The sequence below is a fragment of the Pongo abelii genome, chromosome 3, assembly GCF_028885655.2.
Source record: "Pongo abelii isolate AG06213 chromosome 3, NHGRI_mPonAbe1-v2.0_pri, whole genome shotgun sequence".
NCBI lineage: Eukaryota > Metazoa > Chordata > Mammalia > Primates > Hominidae > Pongo > Pongo abelii.
In genome coordinates, this window is record NC_071988.2 from 124,373,858 (window position 1) to 124,399,917 (window position 26,060).

At 38.8% G+C, this 26,060-nt stretch overlaps 1 protein-coding gene across 3 annotated transcripts in view; it reads right to left on the reverse strand.

Moving 5' to 3' along the window:
- The window catches only part of UBE2D3 (ubiquitin conjugating enzyme E2 D3), a 31,499-nt gene extending 9,519 nt beyond the window's left edge, over positions 1-21,980 (reverse strand). Inside the window, exons 1-5 of one of the 3 annotated variants that reach the window (XM_054553522.2) lie at positions 18,404-20,766; positions 10,408-10,467; positions 9,268-9,343; positions 4,213-4,276; positions 4,093-4,124 (exon numbers count right to left, since the gene is read on the reverse strand). In XM_054553522.2, the coding sequence (XP_054409497.1) occupies positions 4,093-4,124; position 4,213 (33 nt within the window). In that variant the 5' untranslated portion in view covers positions 4,214-4,276; positions 9,268-9,343; positions 10,408-10,467; positions 18,404-20,766. Of the gene's footprint in view, positions 1-4,092; positions 4,125-4,212; positions 4,277-9,267; positions 9,402-10,407; positions 10,468-18,403; positions 20,767-20,934; positions 21,087-21,876 lie in introns of those variants that run through there. The other 2 variants (XM_024245774.3, XM_063723835.1) reach the window with 2 other exon arrangements.
- Positions 21,981-26,060: the final 4,080 nt, after the last annotated feature.

Here is a 26,060-nt window from a genome sequence, read left to right on the forward strand (position 1 = left end):
GGCTCACTGTAACCTCCACCTCCAGGTTCAAGTAAATTCTCGGGCCTCAGCCTCCAAAGAAGCTGGGATTACAGGCATGCGCCACTACACCCAGCTAAAAATGTTGGTATTCTTATAGGTTGATTTTCTACTCTTAACTGCCGACCCATAAAAATTTGAGTTGCAAAATACATCTCTGGTGCAGTTATTCATTCCAGGGCATATATTCAAATGCCTACTGATATTTCTACTTGGATATCTCATCTCATGCGTCCAAAACTGAAACTTGTCTCCTCAATCCCTTTTTTCCTGTTTATTAATAGCAAGCCATAACTGAAAGCCATAAACCAGGATCTCATCATCGACTTCTTCCTCTCTCATCTCAGAGTCAAGACAGTTATCAAGTAAGATATTTAAAATTTCTTGAATTAGCCTCTCCTTTACGTCCACTGTCACTACTCTCTTAGTTCACGATGTATCTTCAGCCTAGATTATGGCAATAGCTTACTAATGATTATCCCTCCATCCTAATGATGAAGTGGTCTTTTAAAAATGTTACTCCCCTGCTTGAAATCTACGATAGTTTTTAAGATAATTCCAACTCCTAAGTACATACGGTGCTTTATGATCTGGGTGCCCATCTAGTTTCATCTTCTGTCTCTTCTATAGAACATGTTCTCTACTGCACATAAAATATTACATGGGTAACATATCTTTTTCTCTCCCCTACTTGGAATATTCTTCCTTATAATATAGCCCTTCCTTTGTCTTATCTGCTCCCTACCCTTCTTTTATACCTCTTTAAGCACATAGTTACCATTATCCACCCATATATCTAACATTTACTTAAGATTTATCTTTTATTAGACTACAAAGCCCCTAAACGAGTAAGGTAAAGATGGAAAAAGTCTTCAGGTATCAGTAACCTATGTTGGAAATGACATAACACACTTGAAATAAAAGTTGAAAAAATAATCCTTATGGACCAAATAAAATAGTACCTATGGACCAATTATTTTAATTCAGATAGTTTTTCTGGTTGATTATGCTCAGGCTGCCAAAGGTTACATTTTTAAGATACTTCCACAATTTTTAACAGGTACTCTCTTCTACATCTCTGTCATAGATTAGGTGGGAGTTAGTGTTGTTCTCTAAATCCATTTTTTCTGCCAACTCCATTTCCAATAAAAAAAAAATTTAAGCAAGTAAATATCAGAGGCAATACGTAAGGAAGTCAATTTCTTCCAACTGCATCAATTCTTGTTGGAAACTAACCTTAATATAGTACCCCCCGCCCCCCGCCAAAAAAAACCACGCACACAAAAAACTAGCAATGCTGTCATTTCTTTCGAAGGTTTAGTTTTTAGTCAATAGTTGTGCTTCCGAAGTAGCTTACCTTCAGAAAGAATAAGCCAGTACATATGATTATTAAAACCAAGCAATTTTGCTGCATAACTAATGATCTAAAGGATTTCCCAACAACTCACTAAAAATCAAAGTTACTCTATTGAAACTTAAAATTAGATGGTATATTCCCTACAAAGTCAGGAATACTTCAGTTCTGTGGCACTGGCACCACTTTAAGGGACCTAAGTAGTAGTCCAAAGCAAAAGTGACGTTGTTAACTGTCCAGTTCTCCCACTAAATCTGTAATTTATGGGTTGCTTTGGGTCACAACTGCTTGCTACATAGAGCAACCATACTCACAAAATAAGCTACTATTTATCTTATACAGTGATGCTTTGTCACAAAGAAGTATTGAGAAGCCAAAAGAACAAAATGAGTTGTTTCATTGGTGCACTCCACAGTAAGCATATAGTTAACTATTTAAAGCTGGCATCTAAATTATGTGCTTACTTAGGTACAAGACAATACCCGTACTTTGGGTGGATTTTTATAATCTTTGACTCCTTCTTGTAACTTACCCAACAGTGAACTAACCTTTTTAACTGAAAACATATTTCAGTGAGTACTGCTACCAAAGCAAAACCCAGCAGTTGTGGTTAATCAGGTTAATATTTACATAGTTCTGAAAATCACATGCTTCTGTTTGTAAACTGCTAGTCATTATATTAAAAGGTTGCTGAAAAAAAATTCAGCAAGGAATAGCCATCATCTGAAATATATATTTAAAAAATGACAAAAGGTAAATGTTTTCTGAAAATAACAGCAAATTAAGTAAACTGCTAAAAAATCTGTCAGAATAAGTAACACCATTCTCTAAAAAAATTACTACCATACACTCATCATTCCTGTTTCCTTTTGATTGTCTATAGGTATGTTCCTTGCCTTTTGGGAAAAACTAGTGTGTTGTTCAAAACAACAAAGTCTAAACTGTCAAGTAGAATAACTAGTTTTAAGGAGTTAGTTTATTCTGCACACCATTCAATTAGAAGTTTTAATTACCAACGCTTCTGTGCTTTCTTAGTATTGACAATTTTTATAATGAAACTATCAACTACCCTCTGAATCAAAGATGAGCTTTATTTTAAGGCATTTTATAGAATTCTTTGAAAACTGGTAATCCAAAATGGGAAAATTCTAGAGGCTGCAAAAGCAACTGCTTTACAAAACACTAGGTAGATAATATGGAATTGACCTAGCAGGCATTGTGGTAAACACATATCCCATCTAAAAAAGGGAGGCAGCTGTCATTCCATCCCATGCCATTACTGCTTATGGAATGTGGGCCTACTCAGAAGGTTTTTATTTGAAGACTGCCAACTTTCAAAAATATTGTGTAGGCCAAATTGGGTAACTCAACATTTAACTGCGTGTATTAAAATTACACAATTTTGCTACCAAATTAGAAAAAAGTAAGTACTTTTAAAACTAAGTAACATTTAAAACAGTAAAAATAGTCCTGTAATAACGAAATGCACAATCCTGGCTTTGTAGTTATTAAAATGATCCAGGACATTTCAAAGTATTAAACGTAATATTTGCACCCCTGCCATGTCTTACTTTGATTTAGTTTTTCTACCTTTAGGGTACTAACATTTTAATTACTCTAAATTAATCTCCCCTGCTACAATTTCCCATTAATTTCTCCTACTCAGCACTTCATTCACCAATCACTTATTTTCCATCTTATCACACTTCAGCACTTGTTTTAGGTATCTGTCTCCTCTAATAGAGTGTAAGTTCCCTGTAAGATTGACAGGGATGTTTATTATGTTCAATTTGTATCCTTATTACCTGGCACACAGTATGTACTCACATTTGAGACAGAAAAATGACTGAAGTTAGAATCAGAATTACTAAATAAATACTTGTTGATTCAACTCATCTACTAACTCTAAGAGCATTTTTTCCTTTAGAATTCTAAATATTACTTACTGACCATTATCTCACCTAGTATATTATTGCTCTTTATGTTGCTTATAAAACCACCAAAAAGGGAAGACAGTTTTCAGGAAGATACACATGTAACTTAGAAAACAAATCCTTAAGCGCCTTACCAAGTTTAAAAAAAAAAAAGTGAAATATTTGTGTAAGATACAGTCTTACCCCAGGATGTTTTAGTGCGCTCTAATTCTCTGAAATTCTTAGATGGTATCCATAATTCTGAATATTCAATTATCCAGCATATAGTTGCTTATCTACCCAGGATAGAAAGGAATTTTGCTATATTCAAAATATCACTTTCTGCCTAAATATATTCAAATTTTGCATAAACTGAAGTTCTATAAAGAATCAAATATCAAAATACAGTTAAGCTAGATTATTGGCAGCTGCAGTAACAGAATAAGATCTCTGAGTAACACAACTCATGGCAGGATCAGAGCCAGTAACTTTGTCTCTATAAATAACAGGAAGTTCCATGACAATGCTTTACAGTGCTACGTAGAAAAACTGAACTGAGATACAGAGATGTTTGGTAGGTCACAGAGATGGCTATACTCTAGAACGTGAACACAGGGATAGACACAAAGTACACATAACAAATGACTAACTCATTATGTTGTTTCTTTCAAATGCAGTACAACTATGGAATATCCAAAATAGAATTAACTATATGATAAAATAAACCTACAGACCAAGTTAAAAATTACAACCAAATCAATGCTGGATTTTCACTTAAAATTAAATTTAAAAATTCTTAATACTTACAGGTCCCATAATTGTGGCTTGCCAATGAAACACTAGAAAAAGAAAAAAAACTCTGGTTATCTAAAAATGCACAAGCTTAAAAAAAAAATAGGCATAAAAATCAACTTGAAAGTTACTTACTATCATCCCCAACTGGACCTGCAGAACACTGTGCTGGAGGGTCACGGGCCAAATCACTAAGTTCCTACACCAAGACAGAAAATGGGTGAGTCACATAAGCTTAATTTAAGAAAACAAAGCAAGTGAGCCCACTGCTTTCAGTTACTTTCACCCTATTTTTAAAGGCACACTCCATCACAATTCACATAAATAATATATTCCGTTAGGAGAGAGAAAACATGCCTGAACATATGCTGAGACAATCATCTTAGCTAGCGTTTGTAAAAATATATATGCACACACATTGATACAAAATTTTTTATTTACATAAACAAAAGCCGATCTCTTACTAACCGAAACAGCTATAATGAGATATTCTCATAGTTTAAGAGCTTAGACCAGGGAGAGCTCAACATTTATGTTATTTGTTGAACTTCCAAGACCACTTTCAGAGGCCCTCAACTGTCTTAAATTCTTTGTTCTTCCTGAACCATCCTTCCTCCCCAAACCACTAACTCTATTTTCTACCTGAAAACAAACCAAAAAAACTCTCATGGGGCTAAGTACCTTTTTTGTTTTCTAATCTCCTTATTCTCTCAACTCAACCTTTTTTTTTTTTTTTTTTACTCAGCATCCATTTTTAACTATTGAAATTCTTTTTTTTTTTGAGACGGAGTCTCCAGGCTGCAGTGTAGTGGTGCAATCTGGGCTCACTGCAAGCTCCGCCTCCCAGGTTCACGCCATTCTCCTGCCTCAGGCGCCCGCCACCACGCCAGGCTAATTTTTTGTATTTTTAGTAGAGACGGGATTTCACCGTGTTAGCCAGGATGGGTCTCGATCTCCTAACCTCGTGATTGAAATTCTGACCCTGAAGAGCGTACTTCTGTAAGTAGAAAGACGTTTGCTCTTAACATATAGTCTGCACAATTCAATATGAACGTTTTATTTCCAACAAGTATGTAGTTCACTGTTCCATGACTTGTGCATAACAATATGAATTATCTACTATGAAAATATAGTTTATTAGAATATTTTTAAGATGGTATAGCTCCATCTTACCAATGATATAACCAATGTCTAATAATCACTAGTTAAAAAAAAAAAGGCAATAAATAGAACCAATGTTAATACACTACTGCCTTCAACATTTTCAAACTAACAGTTTTTCCTAAGTTTAGTCTATGGCGTAAGTCAGTACACCCAAGTCTAGGGACTACTATATCTTCTATATCCCCTTTCTCATATAAACATGGAAATAACAATGAAGGGTAAGGTTTGGGATTCCATTTGAACAGCAGAAGACCACTAGGTACGTGGCTCATGCCTGTAATCCTAACACCCTGGGAGGCAAAGACAGGGATCGCCTGAGCCCAGGAGTTTGACTGAGATGAGCCTGAACAACAAAGGGAGACCCCCGTCTCTTCAAAAATGTTAGCTAGGCATGGTGGTGCATGCCTGGGGTCCTAGCTACTTAGAAGACTGAGGTGGGAAAGATCACTTGAGCCCAAGAGGTCAAGGCTGCAAGTGAGGTGTGATCATGCCACTGCACTCCAGTCTGAGCAACAGAGCTGTCTGAGACAGGAAAAAAAAAAAAAACAAAAACCCTGTCTCAGAAACAAAAAAACAATACAAGACTAAAAAAGCCAGACTGGGCGCAGTGGCTCACGCCCGTAATCCCAGCACTTTGGGAGGCTGAGGAGGGCAGATCACTTAAGGTCAGGAGTACGAGACCAGCGCTGCTAACATGGTAAAACCCCATCTCTACTAACATCACAAAAATTAGCCAGGCATAGTGGCGCACGCCTGTAATCCCAGCTACTCGGGAGGCCGATGCAGGAGAATCACTTGAACCTGGGAGGTAGAGGCTGCAGATCGCACCACTGCACTCCAGCCTGGGGGAAAGAGTGAGACTCTGTCTCAAAAACAACAAAAAAACCCCAGAAAAGCTGAATGTACTCATACACAAAAGACCAAGTACTAGAAAGCAAAAGAAAGGATGCCTAAATAAAGATACAATAGAGAAGCAGAGGCGAGAGGACAGCTTGAGCGCAGGAGTTCGAGACCAGCTTAGATAACATAGGGAGACCCCATTCTCCATAAAAAGAAAAAAAAAATTACGATAAAGCCAGTATCAACTGTCTACCACAATATCAATGCATCCGTGTGTAACTACAAAACATTAATCTTCTTTTGGTCTACTAGAACAACTTATTCCCTATAACTACAGGAATTTAAAAATGGAAACAGATTTTCAAAGTGGGTACATGCACTTTTTTTCCTCAACTGTGATCTTTTGCCTTCCTGTGCAAAATCAAGGACACAAAATGCAGAATTTTCAGTATAAGCTCTCTCAGAAGGGTGCAGGGAATGGGAAGAAGAGCTAAAAATCTTAATTTAACAAGGCATAGTGGCATCTGGCATATGCCTGTAGTCCCAGCTACTCGGAAGGCTGAGGCAGGATTAAGCCCAGGTGTTTCAGGTTTTTTTTGTGTTAAATGATCATGCTGGTGGATAGCCACTGCACTCTAGCTTGGACAACAACGTTTAATGCCTATTTTATACCGGCTTCAGATGATTATTTTCATTCACTACATGGAATTTAAACACAGTGATAAATTTATGTAAGGGTCCCACTATGGCACTGACTTGGTTGGGGGAAATAAATGAGTCCTCTAAATTTTGTTCATTTTGTTAAATCCACTATAGAAATCTTTAAAATAGGCTCTCAACAAACTGAGGGGCCAGAATAAAAAACAACCCAGCTTTCGAGGCTTTTAGAAAATTAGAATCATTGAATACATAGCTTGAAAAATCAGATAATGTTGACATCTTTCTCTGCAAAACTGAGGAACTGAACAAATCAAACAACGTATGCACCAACAGTACACAAGCCTATATCTGTGCTATAAATATTTCAATTTGTGGGAAAGCTCTTTCAATAGAGCTGCTATTTTTATTAAGTTTGTATTCTGTACCAGCATGGAATAAAATTGAAATTTCGAGAAACGCTGAAAAAGAAAAGAGACTACATAAAGTGTTTTTGTCTTGTCAAAAAAGAATTGAGACTTTGTCCCATTTAACAGGATTTGCTCTAAGCTTTTAAGACACCTTAGCTCCCAGAGGGTATTTTGCCGTTTAAAAAATTTTGGTATTATAGACTAGAGTCAACGGGGGTTATTAATTTAAACCTTATTAACCTCAAAAGTGCTACTTTCAACAAGATTAAAGTAAGACTATTAGAGATATTAGCAAAACAGCACTGAGAAACAGGGCTAGGAAACTAGACTACACAAATACGGACTAAGAATAATTGTACTACCTTTAAAAATGTTAAGATGATCAACACAAAGTTTTAACTGCTCTAATAATGTCTTTTTTTAAAAAATTAAGTTTTGATTAAAGCTGTTTAGTTAAAAGTCCACCAACCCTCTCCCCTTTTAAAAAAGAGATGGGAATCTCACTATGTTGCCCAGGCCGGACTACAGTGGCTATTCACAGGTGGAATCACAATCCTAAGGCACTATAGCCCAGAACTCCTGGGCTCAAGGGATCCTCTTGCCTCAGCCTCTTAAGTAGCTGGAGTTGCAGGTACGCATCACTATGTACAGCAATTTGTTGAACAACAGATGTACATTTTTAACTGTAAAATTAAACAATGAATTTTGTTGATTGACTCCATGTGGGAAGAAAAGGTGACGCTAAGATTTTTGGCCTGAGCAAAGCATGAGATTGGCATTAAGTAAAATGGTCAACTTACAAGTGAAGCTTGTGGGCAGATGTAGAGATAAAGTAAGTAAAGTAGGATAATGTAAGTAAACACTCAATTAGAAAAGTATATATACAAGTTGAGAACAGGCTGGGAACAAATACAAAATATCATTAATAAACAGATGATGTTTATAGCCATTCAACTTGGTGAGAGCACTCCTGGAACAGAAGGTCCTAGGAGTGAACGCTGGACTAATTTAATGCTAAGAAAGGGAAACTTGGCCAGTAACCTGAAAAGTTAAAAGAAATAACGTGAAGAAAGGCTTTGTCACAATAAACAACAGTGCAGGAAAATTATGAGGCAAATATTTGCCTCTTATGTTCAAACTACACTTCAGAAAATGGCCAGTTGTTCGGGAATGGTCAGTCTAGATTAACGCCATAAAACAACAAAAATAGAGTAGACAAGGAGAATTGTCCTGATATGCTGTGCCAATTCACTTTTGAAACTCATCACAACTACTTACAAGGTTGCCAGAGATCCCAAGATTCACAATTTTAAGACTGTATATCACACCCTTTATATGCTTGTCTATCTAGATATACCCTCATGTCTTCCACATATTCAGAAATGGAAGAAAATTCATTCCAAATACTATTGATTCTGATCACTGGGAATTACAGAAATTCATATTGCAGTTCAACAATCTGTAAAGAAACTACATGGCTTTTGGCCTTCAAAAAATTTTAACAGAAAATATTAACTGAACCAAATCAGTATTTCAGATGCTTTTTTTTTTTTGCAACTTAAATTATCCATTATTAAGAAAATGACTTTTTTTTTTGAGATAGAGTCTAGCTCTGTCATCCAGGCTGGAGTGCAGTGGCGTGATCTCAGTTCACTGCAACCTCCGCCTCCCGGGTTCAAGTGACTCTCCTGCCTCAGCCTCCTGAGTAGCTGGGATTACAGGCACATGCCACCACACCTGGCTATTCTTTTTTTTTTTGGTAGTTTTACTAGAGATGGGGTTTCACCATGGCCAGGCTGATCTCGAAATCCTGACCTCAAGTGATCCGCCTGCCTCGGCCTCCCAAAGTGCTAGGAGTACAGGCGTGAGCCACTGCACCAGGCCTGCAGTCTTACTTTTAATCTTACTCAGGCCTACTTTTTCTCAGGGTTCTCTTCTCATCTCTGAAATAGGAATCACTACCTGGCACATAATGTACTGGTACTTAACAAGCAGACCATGTGTAGACCAGCCATCCTGAACCAAGATTCCTGGGCAAGGCTCTTAATTCATCTGTTATTGAACAAAAGCAAAACTGCTCCATACGTGGGCCACATAATATAGCCACTTGTTTACTTACATTTTTGACCTGTGTGATAAATCCTGATGCTCAGTTGTCTAAAAATGTCTTTGTAAGCATCTGAATATACCTAATACTGAAATAAGAGTTTAAAAAGCTGACAACACAATCCAAGTTTTATATTTATTTACTCATAATTACCTCAATAAACATACTAGATTTTACATTTAATACATGTTAAAATGTCTGAACAAAAATATTTAGTGTAATTTTCTTTTTTTTGGAGATGGAGTTTCACTCTTGTCGCCCATGGTGGAGTACAATGGCGCAATCTTGGCTCACTGCAACCTCTGCCTCCTGGGTTCAAGTGATTCTCCTGCCTCAGCCTTCCGAGTAACTGGAACTAGAGGTGCGCGCCACCACACTCGGCTAGTTTTTTATATTTTTAGTAGAGACAGGGTTTCACCATGTTGGCCATACTGGTCTCGAACTCCTGACCTCAGGTGATCACCTTGGCCTCCCAAAGTGCTGGGATTACAGGCGTGAGCCACCGTGCCTGGCCAGAATAAATATTAAGATAAAATATTTTAATTTTAAAATAAAAATCAATGTAATCATGGTTGCTCTAAACAAAATACCCAATAATGTTGGAATACTTCATTATAAATAAAACTAAAGGTCAGAAAACTACAAAGTTGACTTAGAATATAAACACCATACTACTTCAACGTTATACATTTCAGTTACAAAGAAAGTATTTCTTATAAAATAAATGAGTTTTCAGCACACTGATGTTTATCCATCACTAAGCCTTTAAATGCTAGCATTATCATCCTTTTAGAGTGAAGGTATAATTTCAGCTAGTTAACACTGGGTTTCAGCTCTTCACTCCCGTAATTTCAGGTTCTTGTTACTCTCGTAACATTTCTAAATGCCTTATTTTCCAAGTTCTCCATCACCAAGACATCTCTTTAGTAATAATCAAAGATATAAAATCAGGCCAATAAACTTACCTACTTTAAATTCAATATAGAAAAATGACCTAAGTATTTTAACAATCAAAACAAAGGTCTTTTTTAAAGATAAAAATGCTTTTCTTATTTCATCATTTTCTTTCTTGCCATTTAAGTAGTATCTAATATTACTATTTAAAGTACCACTTAGTACCCAATAGTAGCAAAACCATGTACAAGCACTTACCTTTGAGCTATCAAATAATTTTTGTAACATTATATGCCCACAGAATGAGCAAGACAGTATCTTAGGAAAAAAATGTGAGAAAAGAGTAAGTCATAGCAGATGCTCTTTGTAGCTAGCAGACATTTTGTCTACTCAATAAACTATCTTACTCATGAATTCCTTTTCCCTTACTCCAAATCATGTGACTGTAGTCCTGGGTCAGCCATCACTAACCAATTATTTGGACATGACTAACCACAGAATTTTGTTCCCTCAGCTGGGACCCAACTATTAGTCCATTGTCCATCCCAACCCAAGATTTTCCAAATCAAAGGGACATTCTTCCTTCTATAATCAAGAGCTATAAGAATGTGACCCATAGCTGTTGACAGGCACGTGTCATGGACTTACATGGTAAAGTCAAAAGCTAAAGAGACCATATTCAACAGCAGCAATAACAAAGAGCTGACTTTCCATACAGATGTGCAATTTTGGTTCCTGAGGTTGTAGCTTGCTCTAGTTCCTATACCTATTCCATTCATTGTTAACTATCCCAATTTCCTTCTAATAAATCCCTTATTTAATCTGCATTATAGTAAGGAGTTAAAAAATATATACAGTAGTAGTGAGAGACCAATTCTGAATACCAATTATGTAGATTTTATCCCACTTCAAACACAATTTAGTTTTCGAGTTTTGCTGAAAAACATGTAAGAAATTTAAATGAAGCTAAGTCTCAAAATTGAATTAGGAGTAACAAGGTTAACTTTCACACTGGAGATTAATTTAAATCCATTTCTAAAATGAAAATGTAATGTTAATTTCACCATCAAAACATTCATTCATTCATAGGAACACTGCCTTTTTGGTGCCATGCATGTTAGGTATAAAAACACCAAGATAATTAAGATAGAAATGCCTCCTCAGACTCAGCTAACAGAAAGCAGGTGCAAGACACAACAAAAATTATACTTTAACAACCTACATGCTTAAAATAAAGGGATTCAAATGCTCTGTGAATCCTGAAAAACCAACCACTAACTTTTCCTGGGTTTAGAGGAGTGCCATTTGAGCTGGGTCTTGATGGAAAAATAAGCAGGCATTTACCAAGAACAAGGAGTAAGAGAAGCATTCTAGGTAGAGAAACTCAAAGTCAGGAGTGCCAAAGAACACAGAGCATAAAAATTTGCCAGAACAAATACTGCAGAGTTTGGTATACCAGACAGAGTACACTAGGAGAGTGGCAGATTTAGCTAGAAAGGCAGGTTATGATTTGATCTTTTAAAAGAGCCCTTGAATTTAGTCAGACTATTTCAAAGGCAATGGGAAGTCATTGATGGTTTCGAAATAAAAGACAAATGAGTTTTGATTTTTAAATATACTAGCAGTCATACACCACAAATGTTTAACTGTACTCTTATAACCACTTTACGGAAATAGAGCTCATCTTCTCTGTTTTACAGTTGAGTCCCTTAAGGGAGGGGAAAGAAATGATTACATTCAAGCATAGAACATGTTCAGCTTTAGGATAGGTGAACTAAGTGTACCTACTAACAACTTAAAAATTAGGACTAGGGGTAAGTTTCAAAAAGGTTCCTTTCTCAACAGGGTGTCCTTGCAAAGATAATTTAATGTTTGGCAAACTGAGGGAAAAAAATCTCAACTGCACCAGACTATTACTCAATGCTCCAGAATGAACACGATATGGAAACTAATGTTTTCCTTAGGATTTATCTCCCCATAACTATCTACTGTTAGTCTGTATCTCATTATACGTAGCGTGAATCCAGTACTATTTTTCAAGTTACATGGCCTGAGAAAATGATTCTATCCCATGGCAAGACTATTTACTGGACTGGAAATCAATTTCCAACGATGCCCATACTCAGCATTTTTAAAAGTAATTTTGTCTACGATAGTCACCTAACAAAATGTTTTTAGAGCCTAAAGTTTCACAGGCTTCAGGGACAAAAACAATGTAAAAAATTACACAATTGAAATTTTCAGCTTATTCCTTCCTAGTAGTCTAGAGGAAGAGGAACAGTGCCAAGAACCAGAAGGAACAGCTCTCACACGGGACATGTAAAATTTTTTTATACTGTGCTCACTACCCCTCACCTAAGGGGAACAGCATTACTCAACTATTAAGACCACTGAAACAGGAAAATGTTTGGTTGGGGACACTGACATACTTCAGGAATTGCTCAAGGCTCCACTCATGTTGAAGGGACACCAAGATAGATCAAGCACATACAATCAGGGTACAACACTAAGAAACTGTACTAGCTATAAAAAGAACAAAAGGTTGGACATTTCTTTTCCACAGAGTGCTCTTTTAGGAAACTTTCTCCTTTTAGTGTCATCTTCCTCTGAGCTGCTGCTTCTCAAACTTTCTGCACACTTGGCTAGTGTGAGAATCCAGACCTTCTCATTGGAAAAAATACTTGTATTTAAAAGCCTTAAAAAACCTATAGGAAAAGAAGTCAAGGAGACCCCTCTGCCTTCTTTCTAAGCTAGATAAATGAGATCCTCTCAAAGCTCTCACATGGTCTAGTTCTCCTCATTAGTTAAAACACTACAAAGAAATTTGAGACAGCAACAGACTTTATACAACTGAATTGTTTGCCTATTTCCTGAAGACCTGGTGGGCACCATGGTAGAAAATAGGGCAGGATTCTTTTCACCAAAAAAATCTCTCTAAAAGGCAACCAACAGGTACAGCCTAAGCCACTGGTGAGTGTTCTCATCTGGAAGTACATGATTTAAGCAGTAATGGGTTTGGCCACTATTTTTTTTTTTATTCTGAAACATTCCTTACATGAGATTTTTAATACAAAGCCTGCAAATGGTTTATTTTGAGGAAGACCTTACTGTAGTCACTATGGGATATGGGATTTAATAGTTGATTGTTGGAAGATGTTAAACTGTGCTTTCTGCTTCTCTATTCTCTATCTTTCTCATTCAACGAAAAGTGGTACTAGCAGTGGTGACCAACCACAGGCTACAAAGAACAGTAGGCCAAGGTATTGAAAACATTAAAGACCTGAAAGGATGCTAGGAGAAACATAAGAATGTTCCCTCCCTTGCAGGGCGTGGTGGCTCACGCTTGTAATCCCAGCACTTTGGGAAGCCGAGGCAGGCAGATTACCTGAGGTCAGGAAATCAAGACCAGCCTGGCCAACATGGTGAAACCCCATCTGTACTAAAATATAAAAATTAGCCGGGCATGATGACGGGTGCCTGTAATCCCAGCTACTCGACAGGCTGAGACAGGAGAACTGCTTGAACCCTGGAGATGGTGGTTGCAGTGAGCCGCAGTTGCGCCACTGCACTCTAGCCTGGGCAGCTGACCAAGACTCCATCTCAAAACAACAACAACAAAAAAAACACCCTCCCTTCAAAGAGCTTATAAATTGGAAATACTAAAAATATTTGCAAATACTAAAAATATTTATTCACAAAGATTTTTGAATATTATGAATATTCATGAAGCTACAGAGCAGCCATGTTCCAAGAGCCCAGTAAGTATCTGAACATTCGGTTAACTTTCTTTCAATGACAGCCAGTATCTGTTCATCAGATCAACATAACCAAAAGGTAGCATTTATGAAAACAAGGTTTTAAGTGTCAACCCTATTAAAGCGTTAACACCATAAATAACATTCTAGGTTTCATCCCCGCAAGGCTTGTCAAAATTTAATAGCCTATATAGTGGCAAGGCCAAGTTCATGGATTCTACCTTTAAGATAGTAAAATTATCACCACGATGTTCCACAAATCATTTGTTATCCCAATCTCTACCATCTATTTTGCACCTCATCACACAAAGGTCATACAGAGGACAGAATGTAGTAGTATAGATACATTTCCTCTCAGCACTTTCGGGAAAACTAAAAGCTTATGCCATTACTAAAGGTTAATTTTTTGTATTCTATTTAAGAGTCTATTCCTTTCAGAACTAAAGACAAGATTTACATGACTCAAAGACAAGATTTGTATGACTGTGAATCAGCACTATAAAAACAGCCCTTGCCTCAAAAACCTATACTGAGCAACACAAAACACTGCTTTGGGGACTGGACGAGATGACAAAACGAGGTGGGAAACAAAGGGAGTAAGTGCCTTAAGAAATTGTAAGAATCATCCTCAAGGAGACTTTACAACCAACCTAGAAAAATACAAAGGTGCGAACCAACAACAGAGGTAGAAATGCAGTGCAATTAGCTGCCCATCAGGCAGACAATAACTACTGTAATTGTTCATATAAAGATCTGGTTTACTACAAAGTAAAAAGTTTTATTAACTTTAATGTTATGAAATGTCTGTATAAAATATGTAGACGCAAATATCAAGGAAGGGAACAACAAACTTCAGAAACATATGGTTATGTCAAGAGAAGGATGTTTGGCAAAAAGATATGAACAATTTCACAGAACTCCAAATAGTCCCTTTAAAATGCATTTTAATTTGAAATTTCTTCAGAGAAATCCTTTTTTTATCTTAAGGATTAACAGTAGGCACTGCACAGTATCTCACTGCATCACTGACAAGGTATTAAAACTTCCTGTTTAGTTGTAATTATAGGTGAAACAAGCATGCGTGTTCATTACACAAGGTACTAAGAATGGATTGAATATTACTAATTTTCTTTTGATCACCACTGAAGGTAAAGTCACTTATCATTATTCAAAGCCATACTTTTGTAAGCATTATTTAAAAATGGGCAAAGAAACCCAAATTTAGATTTGAAGCTCTGCTCCATGAAAGCAAGTAAGGTATTTTATGGACATTAAAACAAACAAAAAAAGATTAACAGCTGAACAGCTGCCCAGTAGTAGAAAACATTCAATTACACACTAGCCATGAAATTACAGCAAGGTTAGGATTTATGTAAGTATTTCATACTGAAAAAGGTACAAGAAATCGTGACTCACAATTGAGAAACATTTAAATATCACAAATTCAGCTATGAAAAGTTGAAGGGTCTCTTTTACGACAGATTATGTTGAAAGTATAGTTAGGAGATAAAAATCACATGTTTCAACCAAGTATAAAAATACTTCCCTAAACTTTTCCCTTCCCTACATAACAAGGTTGAGGGTACAATTCTGAATAAATCTTATCTAATAAGAGAAACTGGACAGTAAGATATTTGGTGAATGCATTCATTTTTAATTATGAAATAACATTGCTATGGTAGCAAGCTCAAGACCACAACATTTCCAAGAATGAAGAGTTTTATTTCACTAATTTCAAAATACTGGTTTTGGCAAGGGGAATTAAGTCATTATAATAAAAGACAAACCACACTGTAATAATACTAGTATAAAAAATATAGTATAGAAAATTTATTTTAAATACCTCCCCTACTAGATCTAATATTCTTGTAAGGTAAATGTACAAAGTGACAAACTATTCATGTGTTTACATGCTTATTTTCACCATTGAACGCAAAGATTACCATAGGTAAGGACCATCTTCCTCATTTATTCCCTGGGACTAGAATACTACATCTAATGCAGATTAGGACATTTACTCCCCTGTATCTGTGGTTCTTAATCAGAGAGGAGCTTCAGAATCACCTAGAAAATTTTCAAAATTATGTGTTTCCAGGGAAAACGATTTAGTAAGTCTAAGACCCCCATGCAGCTGTATTTTTTTTTTAAACTCTAAACAATCTGACATTTAAAAATAACTAAACAAATATAATTGGATTGTAACACTAAAGATAAATTCTCGAGGTATATACCCCATTTACCCTAATGTGATTATGCATTGCATGCCTGTATCAAAATATTTCATGTAACCCATAAATATATACACCAACTAGGTACCCACAAAATTTTTTTTAAAACTCCAAATGTTCTGGAATATAAATGTAATTCATGTCACACCCAACAATATATAATATTCAGTAAGCTCTTCTGTACGCTAACAGATACAAGAAAACTGCTATTTAAAAAAAGAATGCAAAAACCAACCTAGATTTGAGACTTTAATCTGAAACATTTTTTTTATCTCTGTTAGAAACCTAGTTTCTTTTTTAATAGATAGATTATAGCAACATAATGTGGAGAATCCTCAAAGATTGCCTGTCTTGGATTAAAAAGGTCACCTAAACTCAGTGGCAAAGTTTGACAGAGCAATCTAGTGACACAGTAGTTCATCCCAGTGATGGAGCATTCAACTTTTTATTTGTGTAAGTAATAAAAACTAGAATCAACACTGCAGATGAGCATGATGAAAGAAAAGTATGCAGTGTCAGTAACGCATCCGTTTTCAAATTAAACAAATACTGAGGGCCTATTATTATCAGCATCCTTCAGTCACAACTACCCTACACAGAAAGTGAGCTGGCTATAGACAAGCCTTGAGGATCATATATGAAACACATGCAAGACAGTTTACCCAGCCTATATACTAGTTGGGGACAATAAGTATATTTTGTTCACTCTAAGACATCCTAAGCAGTTAACCGGCACATGTTAGTTTTCAGTGCTTGAAGAGGCTACCCCAAAAGAATTAAATCCACTTCTACTTTCAAAACATTATTAGCTAAAATCTTAACTCACAAATTAGCTATAACCTAAGAGTAAAACTAACTCCCAATTACTTAGATGTATAAGTGGGAGAGCAAAGCAGCTTATTTCAGGTAAGAAACTAAAATCACATACATTATAAAACAGGAATTGAAGGGCCGGGCGTGGTGGCTCATGCCTGTAATCCCAGCACTTTGGGAGGCCGAGGTGGGTGGATCATGAGGTCAGGAGATCAAGACCATCCTGGCTAACACGGTGAAACCCCATCTCTACTAAAAATACAAAAAAATTAGCCGGGCATGGTGGTGGGCGCCTGTAGTCCCAGCTACTCAGGAGGCTAAGCCAGGAGAATGGCATGAACCCAGAAGGTGGAGCTTGCAGTGAGCTGAGATCGTGCCACTGCACTCCAGCCTGGGCGACACAGTGAGACTCCGTCTCCAACAACAACAACAAAAAAAAAAAAAAAAAAAAGAATTGAAATGGTTCAAAAAAGAGCTTGAGCTTCTGGTGCCTACCTGATTTCAATCTCAGTCACTTACTAGTTGTGTGACTAGACGACTATTTCTCTGAGCCTGTTACTTCATCTATATAAAATTCTCACATCTATCCGACATGGTTGTCTTGAAGATTAAATGAGTTAGGGTTTAGATGAGACTGCACTGTCTTAACTACTGTAATAGGCAATACTATATGCAAAAGTGAACCGCTCTGAATGACAAAAAGAAACCTAAAGGATGATATCAAACTGTAGCTGTTAAGAGCACATACTCTGGACCAGGCTGCCTAGGTTCTAATCCCAACTGTCAAAACATGAACCCGGGTCGTCTTCTTAACCTCTGTGCCTAAGTTTTTCAATTTCGAGATGGAGATATAATCTTGAAATTATCTCAGTGGAAGTGGTGGTAGGAGGGAAACCAAGATCAAATGAGAGTTTTTTAACCCTTTACCCATGGTTTCCCTGCTAGCTGCTTGCTTATAATCATATATAAACACTAAAGTCATACTTCCAGAAATAAAAACCCTTATGAAAACTTAACAGCGTGTATACAAGGAAAACATGAGCTATTCTTTTAGGCTTGGTTCATATATTTATCTTCAAACGTCCCTAAAACACATATACTGTAGTCCCTGTTTAATGGGAGTGGTAAAATTGTCTACGGCTCTCAATACCAATCAACTTGGAGTGCCACTTTTAACTCCTGTTGTTTAATAGCCCTATTTAAGACCATATTACAGCTCGTTCAAATAAAGAATACAGGAAAAAAGTTGATTGGTCTAACAGTCAAAAAACTTACTCCAAGAACACAGCTGAAGCAAAGTATAAATTCAAAAGCTCGATCAAATGGACTAAAGGTTAAAAGCATTCCAATAATCATTTCAGTAAAATATTAATGAGGAATACAGATATATCTTAATATTTGTAATGTGGGACCTTCAGACAAGAATAAATTTGAAATAGGTACGTAACACAAGCATACCATACTGACATCAACGGCTACTTGACCCCATATTTCTAGAAGAGGTGCCTAAACCGAAGAGCATTCCAGTTCAGAGCTGTCCATTCACTAAAATTGTTTGGATGTGGAGTGTTTGAAAGTTGCCTCATGTAATTCTAACATTAACAGCTGAAAAACCAAACGACATGCACACGTCAAAGTTTCTGTAAATTGAATCAATAATGTTCACATAAACACTGGTTTTTCCAATATGCCAAGTTTTTATGTTGTGTCTATATTAGATAAATCTTCAAAATATTTACAAAAGGAGACAACCTGGTTAACTAAGAGTACTAAACTAGAAATCAAAGTTCTTAAACAAAAACGGTTTTTAAGAATTATAGATTGTGATATTAAAATAGCAGTAATAACATGGAGTGTCATGTACCAACAGCCTGTTCAAATTTGCACATTAATCCATTTAATCCTCAAAACAAATCTAGGAACTTAAAATGTTTTGTTCACTGCTGCCACCCCAATGTCTAAAACAGTGCCTGGTACATATTAGGCACACAGCCATTTATTGTTCATATCACAACAGATACCCTTCTTATAGAGGCACATAAACTTGCCCAGAGCTAGAATTCTAACTGGAGCATTTCTGCTCCAATGTTCACACTCTTAGCCACTGTTACATTGTCTCTCTAAAGCTTTTAAATCATTTAAGTGGTGTCACAGCACCTGGGTATGACCTGTAAGAGAAAAAAAATCAGAGGCCTTCCTTTAACGTGCTCTGTTCCACACGCACAAAAATCTATGGATCTGGAACTATTCCACATTTTAGTGGCCTGAACTAATTCCAACAGAAAAGATTTTTATTTTTACTGAATGTTATGCTCTTTGTGTAAACTACACTGTAACATACAACTAGGCTTCTCCAATATGTTCCTGGCCTTTAAAGTGGTCACAGAAAGAGATTATTATTTCAAAATAATTTTTACTTTAATCCTTAACTCCTAAAAAGCGTTTCTTCCTCTTTTCTTTCATTTCACAAATACAAAGATTTAAAGTTGTATTTCGCATAACCCAAAATGACGATGTAATGAAGGCCCAAAACAAAATTCAAGATTTCATAACGATACATACTGAGTGAAGATTTAAACCTTCCTCTTTCATGAAACACCAATCTTGCCAAATAAACTTCAGTCATAATTAAATAAATGCAAATGTAGTATCAGGTCTATTTTAGCAAAGGCAAATTCTTGCCATTCCTCAGAACTCTTTTTAAAAAAGTAATCTATTAAAACCAAAGTTTCTAACACTCACCGCCCCCCCACAATTTTTCTAGTAAGGCTGAATTTATTCCATGACATTTTTTTCAAGTTAGCTGTAAACACTCCACCCTCTTCGATTGTGCAACAACCAAACACACCACACAAATAGAAGTCACAAAAAAGGGAAATACAGTTTAAGAGTTTGAATTTAGGTAAGTTGTGAGCAGAGGGTCTTAGAGCAGTGCATAATGCGATATAAAAGTTAACATTTAACAAAGCATATTATTTCACATTATTACGAAAGGAGATGCCGGAAAGAGCCTGAACCAGTTAAAGCAGCCGCCATCTTAAAATGCGGGATAGAAGTTAGAGCAAGAAAATGAGACTAAACCATCGGAGGTGGAGGTTCCGCTCACTCCCAGAGCTCCAAAAAACCCTAGTTTTTTTCCAACTTAAATCGATAATATACTATCAAACCACATTTCAAGTAACGAAAGAATCTTCCCCAAGGATGTTATCTAATAGAATGAGGCAAAAATAGGTACATTAGCTTTCCCTTACTGCCATCACACCCCTTATCCACCCCCACTCTCCAGCCAAAAGGAAAAGGGAGCTTCCAGAATGCCTTTTACATCAGTTCCCCGTGTCCCTCGGATAAATAGCTTCGGGTGAAAAGCTGCAACTACAAAATACAGGAAGTGGCAACACTGTGTCATTCCATCTCCTCCCAAACCCACTTATTCGGTGTAACCTGTCCAGAGTCGACTAAGAGTTTCTACTAGACTCACTGACTGACCTTCAATACGCAAGACTTCTACCCGACCCTCAGTCAAGTTCGGGACTCGCCAGATTTTTTTTCTCTCCTCCGAGTTTTCTTTCTTCCCCCTAGAAGGCCTAGATAACCTTGATCTCACAACTAAAGTAAGTTTTCAAGTATCAAGAATAGGAAGCGCCATGACATCTGCTGGAGCGTCTCTCCGCAATTCGGACCCCAAAAAGAACTCTTTCTTAAGCAGCAAAAAAATGAAATAATAAAGGCGCCTTAAGTCACTCTCCTCTACCCCTAATTTGCACCGATTCCACTGAAGCACACTCAAGATAACACCTCATTTGCCACAAGTGTTCTCCGTTTCCTAGCTTTAAACTTCAAGAAGTATATCCGCGTTCTCCATCCCCCCATGGAAGAAGTGATCCAAAAGGTATTTTCAGAATTATGCTTCCTTCCCACCCCCACGCTTTCCTCTTGGCCCGACCCTTCCTTTTCTCTTCCCACCCCATGCCCTTGTCCCCGCGGGTTACCTTATTAATCCGTTTCAGCGCCATAGTGTGTGCTTTTCGTCTGGCTCCTCACTCTCTCGGTGTATGCTCAAAGGTCCGGCCAAAACTCTTGATTATCCCGGCGGCGGGGCAGGATTGTCTCGTCTCACACCAGCTCTGCCAGACACAGGCGCCTTTTGCAAAAACGGAGCAGATCAGCACTCGCACAGGCCCCGGAGAGCCCCTGATGAATCCAGGTCCCTTAAGACAGCCGCGATCCGGGGTGGGTGGGGTGGCGTGGCAAAGCCACCAACAGCCTCTGTACCGTGCTTTCGGCCCGAAGTGGGGGCGAGGGTGACGGGAAGAGCAGAGGTGGTGGCTACAAGTTTAACTTCCCGGCCTCTAGAAAGGAAGAGACCCGGGTGGGAGAGGAAGAGGCGTAGGAGAAAGGGGTGGGTGCGGGGCAGGGTCCGGAGCCCAGCAGAGGAGGAGCCGGGGCCTAGTCGGCGCTATACCGGCGTCACTAGGGCAAAGAAAGGCAAGGGGGGAGGGGGAAGCATAAGACTCCGGACGGACGCCGGGCTGCTTTCGGTTTCTGCCCAAAGGTGCGGCCGGGGAGGGGAAGGAAATAAAGGAAGGGAGGCTTGATGTGTGTTGCTGTCCTCGCAGCGACCTATTCTGTGTCACCCCTGACGCCACCGTACACTCACTCCGCCTTCCAGCGCGCTCCCGCGCGCGCCCGCCCAGCCACCTCCACCACGCGCCCGTGCTGTCCCTGAGGCTCCGGCTTAGGCGCGAGGACGCGCCCATTCCCCCTCCTCCTCCAGCAGGAGAGGCCGCGGCTTCCCCAGCCTTCCCACCCTAACCCACCGCACCCAATAGGCTGGCCGCTCAAGCCGCCCAGGGCCCGCACTGCCCCTCTTACCCGGCCGGCCACTGGGCCGGCCTCCCTTCCCTGCCCTAGCCGTCCACACCCACGCGTACAGAGGGGCCGGGGCCTCCCTCAAACTGCGGCCTCGGCCTCCTCCCCGCGCGGCAGCTGGTGCCTCCCCGGCCCTACGGGGCTCACGCGCACGACACAGCCACAAAATGTCCGCTCTGACGGAACTACTGCCAGCTGCCACGCTCCGCCCCTCCCCCTCCTCCTGCCTCTTCACCGCCGCGGATCAGTCCGCCAACGCCGGCGTCGCGAGCACAGAACCGATGTGAGGCCGAAGCCAGACGGCTTGCTTCCCACGTCCGGGGCCGAGTGAATACGTGCCAAGCCCTTTTCCTTCTCCTCGGAACAGCACCTTCTTACTAAACAGATCGGAGATTGGACCAGGAGGGCGGGGGAGGGAGGAGGATCATGAGCTGGGGGAAGGGTAAACGAGTGGCGGAAACCCTTGGGCTCAGAGAAGCATCGAGAACCGGAAGGAGACCATGGGAGGAAGGTAAAGGAAGCGGCAGCTGCGCGATCTAGCCCCACGCCCCTCCCCACAGCGTCCCCCAGTTTCCTCACTTGGTATTGAGGAGACGACTCTCGCGAGAACTTCGTGGCTGGCTAACCGAAGCGGTAGCTCTGCAATGACTTAAGAGCAGTTTTGTGCGCTCTTCTTGACGGGGTTCCGCCCCCAAAATGCACAAGTTCTCGCGAGACGCAGTAAGGCACCGGCTCGAACTGGGGCGGGCCACTGCCAGGAAAGCAACGCCCCTGAATACTTATGCGGGTGGTAGGAAGAGGAAATGGAATTCCCCGGACTGGTAAGAGCGCGCGCAGACACAGCCTTCTCTCACGCGCCCAATCAGGAGCGTGTGGTGGGAGGTGCCAAGGATTAATTACCAGATACCTTTAGTCTAGCTCGGGCCGGGATTTTGAGGTTTCCGGTGGAGCAGGTGAGCAGTATTTACTCGCCTGCCCTCCTGGGCTGGTTATGCTGTGGGAGGAGGCGCCCCTCGAGATGGGAATAGTAGTTTTAAATAGACCCAGGTTGGCCGCTCATCAGCGCTCCCACGTGCTGAAGTCTAGTGCATGTCTGACCCTAAGGGAGCAATACTGAGAAGAGCAGGGAGCAGGCTGAGTCAAGCTCAATTGAGTGTATGGGGCTAAGACAGAGAGGGTTGGGGCAGGGTTTTCAATGGTCTCCGCAATCAGTCGCTGCCGTCCGCCAAGGGTGTAGATGTGGGAACAAGCTTAAATTCTCAACCTTTAGCTTCTGTTGCTGTGTTTCAGTTCTTGAGCCAGAAAGTGTTGAGACTAATTAAGAAATTAGGTAGAGTTTAGAGTCAGAAAAACAATACAATACTTCCTGAAATATCCAAGTTGGGAGGTGGGATTTACATGAATAGGATTGGCCTGTTTTAGTCAAGGGTTTAAAGTATGAAGAGCAGTTATGCTCTCTAGTGTGTCCTTCAGGCAAAAGAAAGACCTTAATTTTTATGAGGAATTTAAAGGTGCGTAAGCACTGACCAGCTTAAGGTTTTCTAACATTCCTTAATGACCCTAGTTACTGAAGTGGAGATCTTCAATTACATGGAAAAATAAACTTGTTTTAAAAATACACTTAATTTGAAAACTGTTGCAGAAAGTTTTACCTAATAAAAACTTAACACGTCAACAATGATGAATATAAGTGGTCTAACGTATACTGTTCAAGTGACCATGTAGTGTCACTAGTGAAGCAGTGCTTCTCAAACTAGTGTCCATAGGAACCACCTGGGGTTTTGTTGAAAATGCGACTTTGATTTGGTAGGGCAGAGGTGGAGCCTGAGAGCCTACATTTCTAACTAGCTCCCAGGTGATACAGATTTTTCTAGTCTGAACCATCCCGTGAGTAGCAAAGCACTGAAGTGCTTACCTCATGGCCTAACTGCTCATGAGGCTCACCTCATGAACACCTCTGGCCTCTCCCTCCTCCCTAAATAATCCGTGTTCTCTCTCCTAGCTAGCCAGATATACTAAAAGCACAGGACTAGGCATGAGATGGAGGGAGGAACCCAGATTTGTTATTGCTTCCCATTTGTTTGATATTGGCCTGGTTAGTTATCTTCTGACCCCGTTTCTTCACTGCTAAAGTAAGTAATAATGACTGTCCTTTCTCATAGGGTGATTGTGTGGTTTAAGTGTCATAATATATGTGAAAGGACCCTGGAGACTCTACAGTGCTGTATAAATGTCAGTTATTAAAGTAACCAGTCAGACATTAACTGGCCATAGTGTGAAACAAATGTATAGTAGTAACAGTGGCCACGCCTGTAATCCCAGCACTTTGGGAGGCTGAGACGGGTGAATCATATGAGATCAGGAGTTCGAGACCAGCCTGGCCAAAATAGTGAAACCCCATCTCTACTAAAAATACAAAAATTAGCTGGGTGTAGTGGCGGGCACCTGTAATCCCAGCTGCTTGGGAGGCTGAGGCCGGAGAATCGCTTGAGCCTGGAAGGCGGAGGTTGCGGTGGGCCAAGATCACTGCACTCCAGTCTGTGCGACAGAGAGAGACCCTGTCTCAAAAAAAAACAAGAACAAAAAACAAAACTAATATATATGGAGTTCTAGATTATCCATGCTTATAAAGGCGAGTGATTGTGTAATCACAAACTCATTTTTGTTAGGCAGTAAATTCAATTCATTGGTTGATTGGGCTTTCTGTTTACACGTTTGTATTTGCATTAGTGGACTTATATTTCTGCTTATATTTTGCCATGGTTAAAATCAAAAGAAACATAGCCTAGAAGCATTTTGATGCCTTAGGATAAAGCAGGCTAAGATTAAGTCAAATTTTTAAACATTATTCACATACCTGTTGTTACAGAGAGCCCACTTTACAGTTGCAAATAAAACATTTTCATTCATTTAACTTACTTGAATTACAGTGGTAGCGATGTCCTCATTTGAAACAAGAAAGGAAAATAATCATGTTTTTTATATTGCAGTCGGAAATATGCTAACAAGAAAAAAATTATGGCTGTAAATACTGAAAGAAAAATTTACATTTAGAAATTAATAAAGGTACAAAAATGTTGAAAATTTAATTAACTAAAAATAATCCCTTCCTTAATAAATACTATTTTTGAAGTCCTAAAAACTTTGTAAATATAGTAGATCAGATTATCTTGCATGAATTGACATAAAACATGAGAAAATAGAAAGGATCAAGAAAATTAAAGCTGGGCTGGTGGCTTACGCCTGTAATGCCAGCACTTTGTGAGGCCAAGGTGGAACGATCACTTGAGCCCAGGAGTTTGAGACCAGCCTGGATAACATAGGGTGACCCAATCTCTACAAAAATAATAAAACAATTAGCCGAGCATGGTGGTACACGCCTATGGTCCCAGCTACTTGGGAGGCTGAGGTGGGAGGATTCCCTGAGCCTGGGAGGTTGACGCTGCAGTGAGCTGTGATTGTGCCACTATACTCAAGCCTGTGACGGAGTGAGACCCTGTCTCAGAGAAAATTACTAGTAAATGGGCAATTAATCTACTAATCTGAATAATGGTGGTGTGCCAGGGTCTTAATATTACATGAATTTTTCAGTGAGGCCACGTTATTATAATAACTTGACTAAGGGGTTAATTAGAATGTACTGATGAATAAACATAACTAACAGATTTTATATATATATATACATATACTTAATATTGTATCTATGTTTTCATGTATCTTTAACTTTGTTACAGAATATTATAACTTGCCAAAGACACTGGCTCTAGTACAGTGTATACCATTTTATTAGTTTAACTAAATTGTAAATGCTACGGTCCAGATTTTATATTCAGAATGCTCATTTACATATTCTGCCTGGACCAAGTAATTTGGAGCCCAGGTCAACCACATGTTATTTTACATTGCTTGCACAAAAATCAAATTAATTTCTATACTTAACAATTCAGAATCTCATTAAGTCAAATTAATATGGTTTAAGAAACTGTACTTTATTTCATGCTAAGATATCATTTTGGCCTTAATAAGGCTTTTGGTATGTAATGAACCATGCACAAATCTTTGAGATAAAAATAGAGCATTTTTCCACACAAAAACTTATATATATACACAAATGTTCAGAGTAGGGCTATTCTACTTTTTAGTAGAAACAACTCAAATATCCATCAGCCGATGAATGGATAAAGATGTGATAAATGTGTATAATGGAATATTATCATTATTATAAGGAACAAAGTACTAATACATG